General features: G+C 44.5%; 1 protein-coding gene across 4 annotated transcripts in view; it reads left to right on the forward strand.

Annotated features, from left to right (window-relative positions):
- Window positions 1–18,012, forward strand: part of UBR3 (ubiquitin protein ligase E3 component n-recognin 3) — a 359,661-nt gene that overhangs the window by 131,329 nt on the left and 210,320 nt on the right. For all 4 annotated transcript variants that reach the window (XM_068122446.2, XM_068122447.2, XM_068122448.2 and 1 more), the window contains exon 19: window positions 3,757–3,861. In XM_068122446.2, the coding sequence (XP_067978547.2) occupies window positions 3,757–3,861 (105 nt within the window). The remainder of the gene's footprint in view (window positions 1–3,756; window positions 3,862–18,012) is intronic.

An 18,012-nucleotide genomic window follows, 5' to 3' on the forward strand; every position in this document is an offset into this window, starting at 1 on the left:
TGAAGGGTTTCAACACTCCAAGTAGATGCTGGCAGAAAGAAGGGCTTGGCTTTGTTGAGAATTGCAATGTGGTATCTGGTTTTGGAAACCATCTTGGAGATATGATATTTCCAAGACATTATAACTGATGTTGAAGCTGAGGTGCTCCAGACAGAGACTTTCCCTCTCCCAGAGGCGGACTAACAACAACAACAACATGCATTTTAAAGGCCATTTTCCCTGCGAGAGCGGGGATTAGCCTTGCGGTCTCCATGACGATCTTCTCCATCTTGCCCTATTTTCTGCATCTCTCCTTGTTAACCCCCTTGCCCGCATTTCTTCTTCCACCATCTTTAGCCAAGTCTTTCTCGGTCTTCCCCGTCCTCTACTTCCTTCTACATTCATTTCCATCACTCTTCTCAATCAGTCACTTTCATCCTTCCTCAACACATGACCAAACCATCTCAAACTGTTTCTCTTCACAGCATCCATCACAGGCTCTATTCCCATCATCTTTTGCAATTCATCATTTGTCTTCCTCTCTCTCAACGACACTCCGCACATCCACCGAACCATTCACATTTCCACCCTTTCCAGCCTTCGTTGCTGCTCTACATTCATGACCCATGTCTCGCTCCCATAAATCATAACACTTCTCACACATGCAGCATACACCTTTCCCTTCAGCTTCAACGACACTTCCCTCCTCATCAGCATGCCACTCAGTTCCCGAAACTTCTTCCATGCACATCTCACTCCAGCAACCGTTGCCGAGTCTGATCCACCTTCTCCATTCAGCATGTCTCCGAGGTAGCAAAATGTTTTTACACCTTCCAGCTTCACGCCGTCTCCAAGATCCAACTCAACATTTCCTCCATCTGCAGCTCCCTCTGTGCACACCTTACATTTGAATGTAGCTGCCACACTGGTTAATGACCCTCTCAGACCACTACATTTTTGATGAACCCACTCAGCGCACATTGTACATTGAATGGAGTTCACTCTGACACCCTTCCTGCACACAGCACAGGGCCACTTCCCAGTTCTTTCCACCTCACCACATGCTTTACCACTTGCCATCACCTTCGTCTTTCCGATATTCACCTTCAGACCTTTTGTCTCCATACATTCCTTCCACTTGTTCATCTTTTCCTTCAGTCCATCCATACTTTCCGCAATCAACACCAGATCATTTGCATACAACAACTCCCACGGTAAACCCTCCTTTACGTTCTGAGCCAGCACCTCCATCACAGCTACAAATAGTAGTGGACTTAGTACCGACCCCTGATGCACTCCCACCTTCACCTCATCCTGTCCTTCGTCCTTACAGCTGTGCGTGCTCTTTTGTACATTGCCATCACTACTCTGATCAACCATTCCTCCACTCCTAACTTACTCAATGCCCATGTCAATACTTCGCGTGGAACCCTATCGAATGCTTTCTCCAGATCAACAAACCCAAGAAACAACTTCTTCCTCTTCTCCATGTACTTCTCCTGCAACAGCTTCACAATAAAGAGCGCCTCTGTCGTTCCTCTTCCTGGCATAAATCCAAACTGCATTTCGTCGATCTTCACCTTCTTCCTTATCCTCCTCTCCAACACCCTTTCCAATACCTTCATTGCATGCTCAAATAACTTTATCGCTCGGTACGAGCCACACTCCAGAGGGTCACCTTTCCCCTTGTATAGAGGGACGAGGGTACTTAGTTCCCAATCCACTGGAATGCGGCCTTCTTTCACCACCAGATTACAGATCTCTGTCATTCTCTTCACACCCCAACTTCGTGCTGCCTTCAACATATCTCCCACAACTCCCGTCGGCCCTCCCGCTTTTCTACTCTTCATTGCTTTTATCGCTTCCTCAACTTCCTTATCAGTTATCTTCTCTGCCGGTCCTAAAACTGGGTTACTCTCTATGTTGCCATCCCATTCATTCTCTGTATTCAACAGCATTTCCATATATCTTTTCCATCTTCCTTTAATTCCATCCAATTCCAATAATCTTTAATTTCCATCTCCCAGAGGCGGATCGCAGAAATATATTTGAGAATTTTGTCAGCTGGTCCTTAATCAAGGGACAAAGTGAAAGTACTGTACGTGTGTTTCATTGTGTTCCTGGCCAAGACAAATGCCACGTTCCAAGTGGCTTATTTCTTTATGTTCCCTGCATCATGATCCAGGGGCTCAGATGTGAATGTCACGGGTCTTGGATCGAGAGGTTCTGGAATTAGGCGTCTTGGATGCGATGCCAATGGCCAAATAATTTCAGAATCGGTGAAGTGATTGCACAAGCTGTACAAAAGTAAAATCGAGAAATCTTGTCTGTTTCTGCAGCAACCGAGTTTGTAATGGAGCCTCAAAGAGTGTGTAATTGCAGCTTTTTTGGCTTAATTTCTCACGACATGTACATTACAAAACAATTTGATGCAAATTGCAGTGATGATGATTATAATGGGCATTGGTATATGTGCATTCTTTGCAATAAAGCAGCTGTTTCGATCTTTTGTAAGCCCCAGGTCCCACGCAAACTGACAGCCATGACTACGTATTGTACAGCAGGCAATTTGTCTGTCCTGTCACCATGGCCTGAGCAATTATGCTTGAGTAGCATGCTGTGCCATACCCCGTGTGGCCTAATGGGGGAACTCGCCTTTAGCTGACAGTGAAGGCGCTGCAGGCAGGTTTTAACTTTGCTGCCGTTGATGTGACTCCTTGTGGGAGGTTGTGAGGGAGACGAGTGGGCAGTGCTTGAAACGTCAAGACTGCAAAGTTTTCACACCATTCATTTGCCCCATAAACTGCAGCTCTTGAACTGAGCAATGAGACGTCATGCTGATCTTTTTTTTCCTTTTCCTTTTCCTTTTGTCGCGCCCATGGTTGTATCTCAAAGTATTAACGCCTCCCACCACTTCTGCGAGTATGGATTTTTGGGTTTTTTGTAAGTCGATCTTCGCAATGTTTGTCACGCTCAGCATCCCTGCTTTGTTGTGTTTTCTTATGTTGCTAATATTAAAACATGCTTGCTATCTGGGAGTATTAATTCATTTTTACCCCTTCAAGCCTTCCTGTGCACACCACAAGTAAAGCCAGCAGTTTTCAACTCATTTCATCCAGCTCAACACACACACACACACACACACACACACACACACACACACACACACACACACACACACACACACACACACACACGCTTCTCGAATTGCATTACATATGATTAAACCATTGGTAATGACTGCCATTTTTTGCATTTTCGAATGGCTAGATAAATTGATCGCAATAGTTGTTTTATTTGTGCATACAGATTATTCATCTTACAGATACATATGACGTCTTAATTATCATTCAAATAATTATACCGGAGGAGTTGCACCTCTGGTGAAAATTTCCTGTCAATTGGACCAACGGTTGCAGAGAAAATCATATTTATTCTGTTCGGACAAACAAACAGACGAATGGACTCAAATGCAATACCTTCTCCTCCGGCGAGGGTAATTATACTAGATTTTTGCATCTCATCGGCTCTACTGACTTTTTCTATTGTAAACTTTCACTGATTTAATTTGACTGGATGGATAATAACAACCTGCATCGAACTATATACTTTATGTTGCGCTGAACGCCGCAGTTTCCTGGAGTTTCTTTGCATGTGCACCAGACATTCTGGGGTGGATTATGTCATTTTGAATGTTACGCATTCTCCAACTGTGATGTAGTAATAATTAATGTGTGTGCGTATATATGATATTTTTTTTTTTTTTTTTTTTTAAAGATACTCATGGATCATCAGAATTTGTCTGACCATGTACTTTGCATGGTGCTGTATCTGCTGGAGATGGGGGTCGACAGCTCGACTGAGTCAGAATCTACCAGAGAGGTACTGCAGACTACCACGTGATTCATTACAATTGTAATAAATATATAGAATGCTGGAAGTGGGGTGGGGATCAAAAATGTATGAATGACGTGAACAATTTTGCTTTCATACTGCTATGTTAATGGTAAACTAAACTGGTTTAAACAAAAAAAAATGAGAGAATTATTGCACTTGATCATCGGGTTTGTCAGATTTCTGCCAATTGTGAGATCAGATATGCACCTTTTTGCCAACAAAAACTGGCTGATATTTTAAATTTAAAAAACGACTTTGTTTCCTGTTATTTTGTTGTTGTTGTTGTTCAGCGGCTGATTCTACAGTGACAATCCATATTACTACAGTGACGACTTGTTATTACCCATAAACACCTTGATTTACCCATGAACCTTCACTTAATAACACTTGCCACTGCACCCAAAACAAATTTGGGGATCGTTGTAACTACAGTTGGTGAATAGGTGTTTCTTCTTCATTTGCATGGTAATACCCATTTCTTGTTTGCAAAGCAAATATTTTTATGGGGGCCATTTGCAAAAAGTGGAGAAATTTCCACTCCCTCACCTCTGCCCTTTCCCCCTGACCCCCAATCCACCATCATTTTATCCCTAATTCTTTATACTTTCCTTCTCTTTCTCATCTTTTTAATTCTCAATTCACCACCACCACTTCTGTCATGCATTTTATACAATGGTCTCTGTTCATGGAGGAGCTAAACGACAAAAGGCAGCAGGTTTACAGACAACCAAAGAGGGGATGGCGTGTGGATATACACCAGGGGGAAAGGAGGAACAACTCAAAAAACGAGTAATAATGGCTAGCTTGTGTAAAGTAACAGAATGGGAAAGAGATCAGCGTATGGAAGAGATCGTAGATGTGCATGGTTGAGAGCGTGCAGTAATTATGCGCAACACATTTGAAAGGCTGAAGTGAGGAAGATGAGAATGGACACAAGGAGACAATTCCACAATCGGTGGAATAAGGGGTTGCATTAACGGATTCGGATAAGCAGCCTGGACTTGGGGAGGGTGAGTAGGCGAGGGTTTATTGAGGAGCACATGCGACTTCAGGTGGCTTGGGGGGGCGGGGGGGGGGGGTGGCAGAGCTTGGAGAATGCAGGTTTAATAAGGCCAGATGTAAACTTGTATAAAACAGGGAGCTCAACAACTTGCCGTCTGTGGGAGAGTGACATGCCCAAATAATCTCACTGTTTTGTGATCAAGTAGCTACCAGATTAGATCAAGTAGCTGTACTCGTGGATGGAGCTCTGTATGATAGCCTTGTGCACCGTGATGATCTCGGTAAAAGCCCCAGACATGCTTGAGCTCTTTGGAGAATCGACCCTAGGCTTTGGTTTGAAGATATGATCCTTCCATAGACAGTGAGGTCGAGGGGTTCAAGGGATTGCACCTCCTTCAGTAACTATCCAGAGAAGTGTGTTGGATAGTTTAAGTGAATGAGAGTGCATGGCCTGCCGGCATTGAACGTCATGGTCCAAGTACCTGGGCAGCATCTTACTTGTTGACGTCCAATGGTAACAACTCAGTACCCCTCCCCTCACCCCCGAGGTTTCTGCAGGGTGCAAGCAGTCTGTAACTAACCATCTTCTTGCCAAATCCCCCCAAATCAAGGCCAACTGCTCACCTGCACTCATTTTTTCCTCTTTATTCCCACTTGTGGAACCAACTTCTTTAGTCTTGCCAATCTCAATCTTCCCTCTAAGGCTTCAAGACAGCTGTTCACAACATCCTCAAGTCATCCCCAGGTCATACCCAGGTTATTTTTTTTACCCTCATTAACCTTTCCAAAGCCCATCCCTTCCTTTCAAGCTCAGTGTTTTTTTCCCTCTCCCCCTCTCTCATTTTCGTTTTATTTCCATTTTGTATCTGGAAAGATGGAAGGCTGGAAAGGGTAGAAATGCGAATGGTTCGATGGATGTGCCGAGTATCGTTGAGAGAGAGGAAGACAAATGATGAATTGCGAAAGATGATGGGAATAGAGCCTGTGATTGATGCTGTTAAGAGGAACAGGTTGAGATGGTTTGGTCATGTGTTGAGGAAGGTTGAAAGTGACTGGTTGAGAAGAGTGATGGAAATGAATGTAGAAGGAAGTAGAGGGCGGGGAAGACCGAGAAAGACTTGGCTAAAGATGGTGGAAGAAGAAATGCGGGCAAGGGGGTTAACAAGGAGAGATGCAGAAAATAGGGCAAAATGGAGAAGATTGTCATGGGGACCGCAAGGCTAACCTCCGCTCTTGCAGGGAAAATGGCCTTAAAATGCCTGTTGTTGTTCTTGTGGGCTTGCATCCAGCTTGCTCACCCTGTATCCTCCTCCCACTCCCTTTGCCCTCGTTCTTCCTCTTTCCCATTCTTCCTCCTCATGTCCCTCGGTTGTGTCCCACTACCCTGCCATTGGTGTGTTTCCCCTCTTTCCACTGTGCTCTTTATTCGGCGATGTTATATTATGTGTTGTTGCTTTTCCACGAGCTTTTTTACATTCAAAAAATAAAGAAAATAAAATGCATATTATTACTCGTTTGCTTAATTTTCCCCTTAATAATGATTTCAGACACAGTAATGTGAAAATAATGTTGGCAGATTGCTTAGAGTTATGCGTGCTCACTTTTGAGTTGTCCCTGGGTTCAAATCTCAGCCCAGCTACAAACTGCCATCCAGGTGTTTAACAGGCAGGGTAGTCATCAATGTAATGTGCCATTCCTCGGATGGACGTTAAACTGTGTGTCCCGTCTGCCTGCATGGGTTGCTGGACATTAAAGATCCCATGGTGTCCTTGGCAAAGAGAAGGCGATTATCGCCCGCACCATGGCCAAATTCCAAATTCCTGCCCTAACTACTGCTGGGAAGGCAACGGCAAACCACCCAATATAACCCTTTGCTAAAAACTGCCTTGGCAACTAACTTTCTGTAACAGAGTATGGTTCATCAGCATCGGAATCTGAATGTATGTTAAATTGTTGGCAGTGAAGGAGGTTTTTAGAGGAGCTTTTTAGAGGAGTTTTGCCAGAATGAGGACTTCAATCTGGTCGCAACTTGAATTGTTGAAGGCAGTGAAATATAGCATTGGCTTTTGAAAGAGAGGGGAGAAGAATGGAGGTGACTGTGAGAGTAGAGGATGGTATTTACTGGGAGAGAAGGTGGGGGAGGAAGATTAAGAGCGAGGAGGATTAGAAGAGAGACCGAGGGGGGAGAAACTAGGCTTTTTAGAGGTGTTCATAGGAGAGGAGAATGATGGGAAAATCCGGCACTAATTACACGGTAATTCTGGTGAGTGGAACCGGACATGCATCGCTGGAGCGGAGGAAATTAACTCCTAGCCCGATTATTGTACTCTTATTGGGCTTGGACATCTGTGCCTATCTGCCACTGTCAAATCCCTCGTCGCTTTTGCAAACAAGGCTGATAAAACCATTGTTGGCATGAGGAAATTTATAGTCTTGGTGATCATGATGAGGTCCATCTCTTTGTCCCTCTTTTAGTCTGATTTTGAACTTGATAGCACCATGTGACATTTAAAACTCAATCTGGGTAGTGATACTATTGGGAATACAAATGTGAATAGTACATTACATTTTTCACCTCGGATAGATGTTGATGGGCTGAGAACCGGGGATGTGCTGTTCCTTCAACAAAGGGATAAAATCATGCGTTTACCATAATTTATGTTTCTGATGGTGAGACAGACACATTAATTTAAATATTGTTGTGGAAGTGATTTCTAGGGGTTAACATTGCATAACATCGTTTAGTTATATCTCGTAGTAAATGTAATAGAGTAAACATGAAGTAATTAATTATGATATTGGATTTGCGTCGCTTTGTCTGGACAGACGATGTCTACCCTCCCTAATGTGTGTGTATAAAATCTGCCATCCCTTAGAACCTCTGTTTAATGTTCCATCCTCTGGAATCTGTCTTTTGTGTCCTTTTCAGCATTTGGGTAGGCCTTCAGCCAGCAATTTAGGCAGGAGAAGCAAGCTCCATAGCCATAGCCGCCCCTGCAGCTCCCTGACTATTGGGGTTAAATGTCGGGAAGGGTCACCCCACCCCAAGACTGGGCTTCAGCCTAATGGTGAGTGGGTCATAAAACGGGGCCCGGGCTCTTCGATTCAGTCGGCCATTTCGACCGTTGTTGACACAGCCTGCCAGGATTCGTACCAGGATACCGAGACGACTCGCCGCTTCAACAATATGTTCGAAATAGCTTTTGTTACCCTTGCCGGAGGAGAGGGTATTGCATTTGGGTCCGTTTGTTTGTCCGCACAGAACATGAGTACGTAGTGTGTTCAAAAAGTATCCGACCTTTATTTTTCATGCGTAAAAAAAAAGAAGCTAGGGAGGCATTGATTGGTGCACGTATGTAGGCGATCCTAATGCGCACGCGTGAATTTTTTCCCACCTGCAGAAGCTGTCATTCGACGACAGACCGCCGATGAGTGAGCACATGTAAGTGAGCGCCGTCGGATTTTCGTTTTTGACAAAATGACGGAAAAACTTGAACAACGCTACTGCATCAAATTTTGTGTTTCATCAAACTTGCATCAAAACTGCAACTTGGTTTCTGGGTCGTACCCATAAACCCAGGACTCATCGCCAGTGATCACTGTTGAGGAAGCTGGGATCGCTGTTCACAGTCTCCAGCATGTCCTGTGTGATCTCCAAACGGAGTTGCTTCTGCTCAATCGTTAGCAGCTTTGGTACGAACTTCGCTGAGATTCTCCTGAAGCCCAAATCCTCCTTCATAATGGAATGAACGGTGTTAAATCTTGCGGATCGTTTCCACTTGGGAATCGCCAAGCTTTACACAAAATTTGATGCAGTAGCGTTGTTCAAATTTTTCCATCATTTTGTCAAAAACGAAAATCCGACGGCGCTCACTTACATGTCCTCACTCATCGGCGGTCTGCCGTCGAATGACAGCTTCTGCAGGTGGGAAAAAATTAACGCGTGTGCATTAGGATCGCCTACATACGTGCACCAATCAACGTCTCCCTAGCTTCTTTTTTTTTTACGCACGAAAAATAAAGGTCGGATACTTTTTGAACACAGTAGTATATGTATTAATTACATTAGACCCTTTAGAACCATAAGACCCATTACGACCCCTAAGACACTGTTGAACCTTTACAAACCTGAGATCCATGAAAAACCACGAAGACCCTAAAACCATTAAAACTCTTAGGACACCGAAGACCCTTCAAGATACCTAATATCTTTTAGACCCTTTATAACCCTAAGACAATTTCAGACCTTTAGATCCTTTCAAACTGTAAGACCCTTCAACACCCTTTGGAACCCAACACCCTTTGATAATTTAGAACCCTAAAAGCCTTCAAGACACAAAAGATCCCAAAGATCCTTAAAGACCGAGAAGACCCAAAAGACCATCTAAGCCTGGTGTTGGCTTAACGGTTAAGGCTGGCTACCTTGAGATCTTGGGATCCTGAGTTCAAGCGCTTGTCATGTCGTTGAATTAACACCAGATGGGTTGACAGCCTGTCATCCTTCCAAGGTCGTAAAATTAGTACAAGCTAACTGGTAATGGGGGACATTGCATCAGCGGCATAGCTGTGCCTCCAGAAAATGATGCAGCCAAGCAGCCACAGGCTGCATACAAACCACCACCTAAAAGATTCAGAGGACCTAAAAGTATCCCGAAGACCCGGAGGACCATAAAGACTCTGAATACCCAAAAGAGCCTGAAGACTCTGGGGTCCTCTGGTTCCTCTAAGACCCCAAAGACACAAAAGTCCCAGATCACCCAAAATACCATGAAGGCATAAAAGAGCCGGAGGATCCAACAGACCCAGAGGACCCAAAAGATCATGAAGACCCAGAGGACCCAAAATACCACAAAGACACAAAAGACCCAGAGGACCCAAAAGAGCACGAAGACACAAAAGACCCCGAGGATCCAAAGGCCCCGAGGACCCAAAATACCACGAAGACCCAAAGGACAAAACCACACATGTCCGGGAAAGGGTCTACAATCTCTCATTGCTGTTTCTTGTGTTACTTATTGTTTTATTAACATTTGTGCAATGCACAACAGGGAGAAGGAGAGGGATTCCCAGGACTCGGGTATGAGGGGCAATCCAGTAGAAGTTTGTCAAATCTTGGTTTTTCATCTTCATTCTCCTGATGACGTTACAGACACCAAGTGTACGGTTGATGCTTCTAAATATCATTTGGTTATATTAAATAGAAGACTATACATAATCTGTTTGAATTAACATTTTGCTTTAACCACAACCTTGACATGGTGTGGCATTGGATGCACTTATAAAGTGTCTCTGGTGAAATTTGTCCTTTCTGTCATTATTGTTGTTGCAATAAAAAATACTCTATCGTAAATCAACTGTCAATGCATGACAGCAAAAACGTCACCATGAAGATTTACATTTTCTAGTCTAAATTTTACATTCAGAATTTGCAATGCAGCTTGAATCGGCACGATTTTTTGTGATCGCCGTGTAAATGACCTTCTTTTCCCCCTGATTGTTTTGCCCTCGCTGCCTTATTCTACACTCTGATGTCACATGTCATAACACATGATTGTTCTCATTAACATTTTTGGTTGTGTGCTTTAGGCTGAAAGTCTGCAGTGTCGATGATGTCGATGTCGAAAAAGAAAAATGTCGATGAGTTGCACGTGGAGGCTCGTGGAAGAGCTGGAATACAGAATGCATCAGAACGCAACAGAACAAAAGGAACATCACAAATAAAGAGGGCAAATGTCAACAATAGGGCCGAGGGACAAAATAGACAGAGAAGGACAAACAAGGGATGTACATAAGAATGAGTGTAAGGCAGGATGCAGGGGGTGGACAGGATGAATGCAGAAGCAAAGTCTCAGGAAGGAAAACTGGAAATTTGAGAGGAGGTGGGCTTGGAGGTGGGGAGGGTGTTAACGGGGGTAGAAAATATCATGGTTTTGGATGGGAGATGATCTGAGACGGTTGTGAACAGTGGTCTTGAAGCTCCGAAGGGGTAGGGGTGGGGAAGAATTGGACTGAAGAGGATGTGGAAGTTGGACCATGTGCGGCCTGCATAAACCTGTAGGAGAGGGTGGGGGGGGGGACAAAGCATAAAAAGAGCAGATGTGCAAGGCCAGAAAGGAGGCGGCAGAAGACAGAGAGACCACCAACCTGTCTGCAATGGCGAAGTGATAGGCCCGTACACTCATATTCATCTTGGGAGATTCTAATAATTTTGAAGGCCTTGGCTTCCACTGGGTCAAGCTGAGCAGGCAGGCATTTTAAAAGGCCATTTTCCCTGCAAGAGCGGGGGTTAGCATTGCGGTCCCCATAACAATGTTATCCATTTTGCCCTATTTTCTGCATCTCCCCTTGTTAACCCCCTGGCCCGCATTTCTTCTTCGACCATCTTTAGCCAAGTCTTTCTCGGTCTTCCCCGTCCTCTACTTCCTTCCACATTCATTTCCATCACTCTCCTCAACCAGTCACTTTCATCCTTCCTCAACACATGACCAAACCATCTCAAACTGTTTCTCTTCACAGCATCCATCACAGGCTCTATTCCCATCATCTTTCGCAATTCATCATTTGGCTTCCTCTCTCTCAACGATACGCCGCACATCCACCGAACCATTCACATTTCCACCCTTTCCAGCCTTCGTTGCTGCTCTACGTTCATTACCCATGTCTCGCTCCCATAAATCATAACACTTCTCACACATGCAGCATACACCTTTCCCTTCAGCTTCAACGACACTCCCATCCTCGTCAGCACGCCACTCAGTTCGCGAAACTTCTTCCATGCACATCTCACTCTAGCAACTGTTGCCGAGTCTGATCCACCTTCTCCATTCAGCATGTCTCCTAGGTAACAAAATGTTTTCACACCTTCCAGCTTCATGCCGTCTCCAAGATCCAACTCAACATTTCCTCCATCTGCAGCTCCCTCTGTGCACACCTTACACTTGAATGTAGCTGCCACACTGGTTAATGACCCTCTCAAACCAGTACATTTTTGATGAACCCACTCAGCGCACATTGTACATTGAATTGAGTTCACTCCGACACCCTTCCTGCACATAGCACATGGCCACTTCCCAGTTCTTTCCACCTCACCACATGCTTTACCACTTGCCATCACCTTTGTTTTTCCGATATTCACCTTCAGACCTTTCGTCTCCATACATTCCTTCCACTTGTTCATCTTCTCCTTCAGTCCATCCATACTTTCTGCAATCAACACCAGATCATCTGCATACAACAACTCCCACGGTAAACCCTCCTTTATGTTCCGAGCCAGCACCTCCATCACAGCTACAAATAGTAGTGGACTTAGTACCGAGCCCTGATGCACTCCCACCTTCACCTCAAACTCACCACTGTTCCTGTCCTTCGTCCTTTCAGCTGTGCACGCTCTTTTGTACATTGCCATCACTACTCTGATCAACCATTCCTCCACTCCTAACTTCCTCAATGCCCATGTCACTACTTCACGTGGAACCCCATCGAATGCTTTCTACAGATCAACAAACCCAAGAAACAACTTCTTCCTCTTCTCCATGTACTTCTCCTGCAACTGCCTCACAATAACAAGCGCGTCTGTCGTTCCTCTTCCTGGCATAAATCCAAACTGCATTTCGTCAATCTTCACTTTCTTCCTTATCCTCCTCTCCAACACCCTTTCCAATTCCCTCATTCCATGCTCCAATAACTTTATCGCTCGATACGAGCCACAGTCCAGAGGGTCACCTTTCCCCTTGTATAGAGGGACGAGGGTACTCAGTTCCCAATCCATTGGAATCCGGCCTTCTTTCACCACCAGATTGCAGATCTCTGTCATTCTCTTCACACCCCAATTTCCCGCTGCCCTCAACATATCTCCCACAACTCCCGTTGGCCCTCCCGCTTTTCTATTCTTCATTGCTTTAATCGCTTCCTCAACTTCCTTCTCGGTTATCTTCTCTGCCGGTCCTAAAACTGGGTTACTCTCTATGTTGCCATCCCATTCATTCTCTGCATTCAACAGTATTTCCATATATCTCTTCCATTTTCCTTTAATTCCATCTGGGTCCACAATGATTTGTCCCACTTCATCCTTCAAGCAACTCACCCCCATCACATCACACCTCTTTTTCGCTATCTTCTTTGCAATCCTGAATACCGCTCTCTGACCCTCTTCCAAATCCAAGCGTTCTCCGAACATTTTCCGACATGCCTCCTGCGCCTTTGCTACCTTTTTCTTTGCATCCTTCTTGGCTGCCTTATAACTTTCATGCTCTTCCTTTTCTGCTCCCGTACCCTTCGCCTTCTGCCACTAATTGAATTTCTCCCTCTTCTCGTCAATCTTCTTTCCAACTTCATCATCCCACCACCATGTTTCCGAGTGCCTCGGTGGTCCTTTTGTCCATCCACATACCTCACCAACGGCTCCCAACAGACTTTCTTTCATTGACATCCAAGCACTTTCAAGCTCAACCACATCATCCTCTACCATACCCAGCCTCTCTTTTAATGCCTCCCTCACTGTCACCTCTTTCAACCTCCACACCTTCATTCTCGGTTGGTACTTCACCCGCCGAGCTCTCCTCGCACCTTTCACCCTTACGTCGCAGACAACCAAGTGGTGCTGTGAAACAGCCTCCTCCCCCGGGATCACCTTTGTGTCTCGGAGGTGCCCCCTATCTCGCCTACGCACCATCAGGTAGTCGATGGTTGTCGTCGACCCACCTGACGTGTATGTAACAAGCTTATTATCCTCTTTCTGGAACTGAGTATTACAAATCAACAAATCAGCTCCATCAGCAAACTCCAAAATCCTTTCACCTTCTCCATTTCTCACACCATATCCGTAACCCCCATGAACTCCCTCAAAACCGTCCATACTCCTTCCCACATGTCCGTTTAGGTCTCCTCCTAGCACAACAACTTCCTTATCTTTCACGTTTTCCATCAGCTTCTCTATTGCACACCAGAACCTGTCCCTCTCTTCATCGCTCCGACCAACCTGCGGAGCATATCCTGAGATGACGTTCACCAAGAGCTTTCCAATCATCATTTTCACCATCATCAACCTTTCACTCACTCTCGTCACACTCACCACACTGTCTACGAACTCCTTAGAAAACAGGACACCAACACCATTCACGCCTTCTGGGCACCCTTGCCACACAAACTTGTATTTCTGTCCCTGCCTACCCTTCACCATTGTCACACCACTTCCCTTCCATCTTGTCTCCTGCACACAACATATGTCCACTCTTCTTCTGACCAATACTTCCACCACTTCTCCTGATCTCCCTGTCATTGTCCCTACATTCCACGTCCCAAACCTCAGAAACCGATCTCCACGTCGGGCATCAGACTTTTCGTCGTCATAAATGGAGTGATTTCCACCCTTGCTTCGATCGGGTTCCCCACCTTGAGTTTTGACGAGAGGGAGTGGTGTCCCCCACGGGGTACTTCGGGCTGTACCCTGCCCATATCTCGTTGTAATTGTCATGGTTCTCTTTTTGAGGCAATGTTTTTACAGCGTCAAGCTGAGCAAGGAATCTAAATTTCAGTACTTGATAGATTTATCTCTAAACGTCTTGCTTTTTAAGTACAGTACTTTAAATCTTACTATAATTCACCAAATGTCTCTCCGTCCATCTGTCTGTCTGTCTGTCTGTCTGTCTGTCCGTTCAAAGGTACCGTAAAAACTGCTGAACTGATCGCAAAGATATTTTGGGTGGGTAATCCTGGGATCTCCAGGACTAAAATAGGCTATTTAATTTTCCCAATTTCAACTTTGGTCTCCAACATTCTCAGGTTTGGACTCCCGCATAACATTCGCGTTCGCATAATGTTCATTGTTCTCATTGTGACGACGCACAAACGGCGACGCCCGGGAAAGCAACATGTGTCCATCAATCGCTAACAGATCGCTGTCTCCATCGATCTTGCCAAGGCCATAACAGCTACCCGCTCAAAATCCTTTTAACTGTTGATTTGGTACCGTTACACGTATCGGGAATTTGGTACACGTACATACGACATAGCGATTGTGAACACGATTATCGATCACTATTCACGATCACAATCATCACGATCATAGTGAAACACGATGGAGTAATATTTACCGATTAATGAACAGTGATGTGGCTTTTATTGAAATTCTAAAGATACTGTTTAGATTTTGATGATTTGCGTGTGATATGATTCAACGGATGTTTATATGAATCGTTTAAAATAAATAAAAAACCTTCAATTTCTGATGTTTTGCCATCGCCATATGCAGATTCACCACGGTCCCACCATCGATGTTTCTCCACGTGAACGTACCCGTTTGTTTGCGAACGGGTACGTCTTTCGTGGAAGTCCTTCACGAACTTGCTGTCCATGTCTGACGTGCGACTGAGGGTGCTACAGGAATGTGGAATTTATTGGTTTCATGCTTTAGCATTCGCCGTATCTGCATTGCCTGTTTGCTTCTGGCCTCCCACCCGTGCCTAGCACGGGTATCTCTCTAGTGAGAACAATGAACGTCATGCGAACACGAATGTTATGCGGGAGTCCAAACCTGAGAATGCTGGAGACTAAAGCTGAAATTGGGAAAACTATATAGCCTATTTTACTCCTGGAGATCCCAGGATTATCCACCCAAAATATATTTGCGATCGGTTCAGCAGTTTTTACGGTACCTTCGAACAGACAGACAGACAGACAGGCGGACGGATGGACATTTGGTGAATTATCGTAAGATGTGTTTAACCACACACACATATTTATGAAGTAAACAAATGTGTTTAACCACACACACATATTTATGAAGTAAACAAATGTGTTTAACCACACACACATATTTATGAAGTAAACAAATGTGTTTAACCACACACACATATTTATGAAGTAAACAAATGTGTTTAACCACACACACATATTTATGAAGTAAACAAATGTGTTTAACCACACACACATATTTATGAAGTCAACAAATGTGTTTAACCACACACACATATTTATGAAGTAAACAAATGTGTTTAACCACACACACATATTTATGAAGTAAACAAATGTGTTTAACCACACACACATATTTATGAAGTATACAAATGTGTTTAACCACACACATTTTGCAATCGCATTTCCCACGGATACATTGTCAGTGATTCATCCCAACTCAAACACATTAACATTACGTTCCGCAAACAAGCACGGATTGTGTGGTTATTCAGACATGCACAGATTGTAAATACTTCACTCCAATGTCATAAGTAATCATGTAGAGAACATCCAGTCATGGCCAAAATATTGGCACCCTTGCACTTTTTTCAAATAAGTCACAATTTTCTTGAAAAATAAGTTTAAATTTACAAAAGTATTTGGTCTCCACAATTCTTTATTTCACTGTTAATATTACAGAACCTTTGTTTTTGATTCAGAACTTAACATATCCTTTTAAATCAGGAAAAATAACAAAAAGGCATTGACAAAATTATTGACACACGAGACTTAACATTTGGGAGCACAGTCTTTGGATAAAACAAGCATTCTGAGTATTGCACTGCAATACATGTCCCCTACCAAAGTTCAAAGGGCCATAACTTTGTCAAAAGTGATCGAATATGCAAATTTATGCACGGTTGATGCTGGTTTTCAAACTTGATCTGAGGTATGCTGAGACACATGTGTGTCACGCCTCGCCTCGTTGATAAGCCCGCAAGGTCACTCCGTGGAGCAGCCTGCACGTATTGCACTGTGTGAATTATATAAATTATTACCAACTCACGGTCTGAGGTACTGGCGATTCAAGAGATATCCATTTTAAAAATATTTTCGTTTAATTAACGATATCTGCCAAACCACGTGCCCTATCACAAATTCCAAAAGGACATTTTAGTAGACTGACATGCTGAACAGATCTGTGAAGTTTCCCCTCAATTGGATCAAAAATGAGGGAGGGGCTCGGTTTTAAAGAGGGAGGGGCCCCTCCATCCCCTCCCTTACCTCAAATGGCGACACAGTTGACACCGCACGTGACAAAGCCGAATGCCTCAACTCTGTGGTTGCCTCAAAATCTTGTGTCCCAAACCCATCTCTCTCTGTTCCCAGCTTTCCCAGTCGAACCCAACTGCTCCTGAACTCTGTGTCCTTCTCTCCTGACAAGGTAGAGAAGTTTCTGTCAAACCTCGACTCTGATTCTGCAACTGGACCAGACGGCATCAGCCCACGGGTCCTAAAATCCTGCTCTGCCGCTCTATCTCACCCTCTCTCTGTTCCTTTCACCCTCTCTTTTGCTCAAGGTCATCTGCCAGCATCTTGGAAATCAGCGAACATTACCGCTTTACACAAAAAAGGTGCAAAAACAAATCCTTGCAACTATAGACCAATCAGCCTGCTTCCAATTATCAGCAAAGTCATGGAATCCATCATTGCTTCGGATATCAAATCCTTCCTCTTCTCCAATGGCTTGATCTCTGATCATCAATTTTGATTCAGACCAGGTCACTCTACTCTGGACATGTTGCTTCTGCTGTCTCAACAATGGATGGAGGTCCTCAATGCCAAACAGGAAATCAGAGCTGTCTCACTTGACATATCACGTGCCTTCGATACGGTCTGGCATCCAGCTCTGCTCACCAAACTCTCCTCCTATGGTATCCATGGAAATCTCCACTCATGGCTTGCGGGCTTCCTCTCTGGTCAAAGGCAACGTGTGGCCCTGAATGGATTTCTCTCATCTCCCCTTCCTGTTCTGGCTGGAGTTCCCCAAGAGTTCCCCAATAGTGTTCTGGGCCCTGTGCTATTTCTGGTCTTCATCAATGATCTCTCCGACTCTCTGGAAAATCCTCTCTATCTCTTTGCTGATGACTCTACTCTCTGTCGCTCCATTCTTCATCCCTCAGATCGGCAGTCTGCAGCCTCCTCACTCTCTGCAGACCTGGACAAAATCACAGACTGGGCATACAAGTGGAACATGTCTTTCAATCCTGACAAATCTCACACTCTTACGATGTCTCTCCGAAAAGACCGACTGGACAACCCTCCCATCCACTTTCTGAATAATCCTCTCCAAGAATTGCTGTCACTCAAGCTTTTGGGTCTCACTATCTGCCATGATCTTTCCTGGGAAAACCACATTTCAAATCTGGCCTCCAAAGCCAGTCGCCGACTGGGCATCCT

Source organism: Myxine glutinosa, chromosome 7 (assembly GCF_964187855.1).
Source record: "Myxine glutinosa chromosome 7, kmMyxGlut1.1, whole genome shotgun sequence".
Taxonomy (NCBI): Eukaryota; Metazoa; Chordata; class Myxini; order Myxiniformes; family Myxinidae; genus Myxine; species Myxine glutinosa.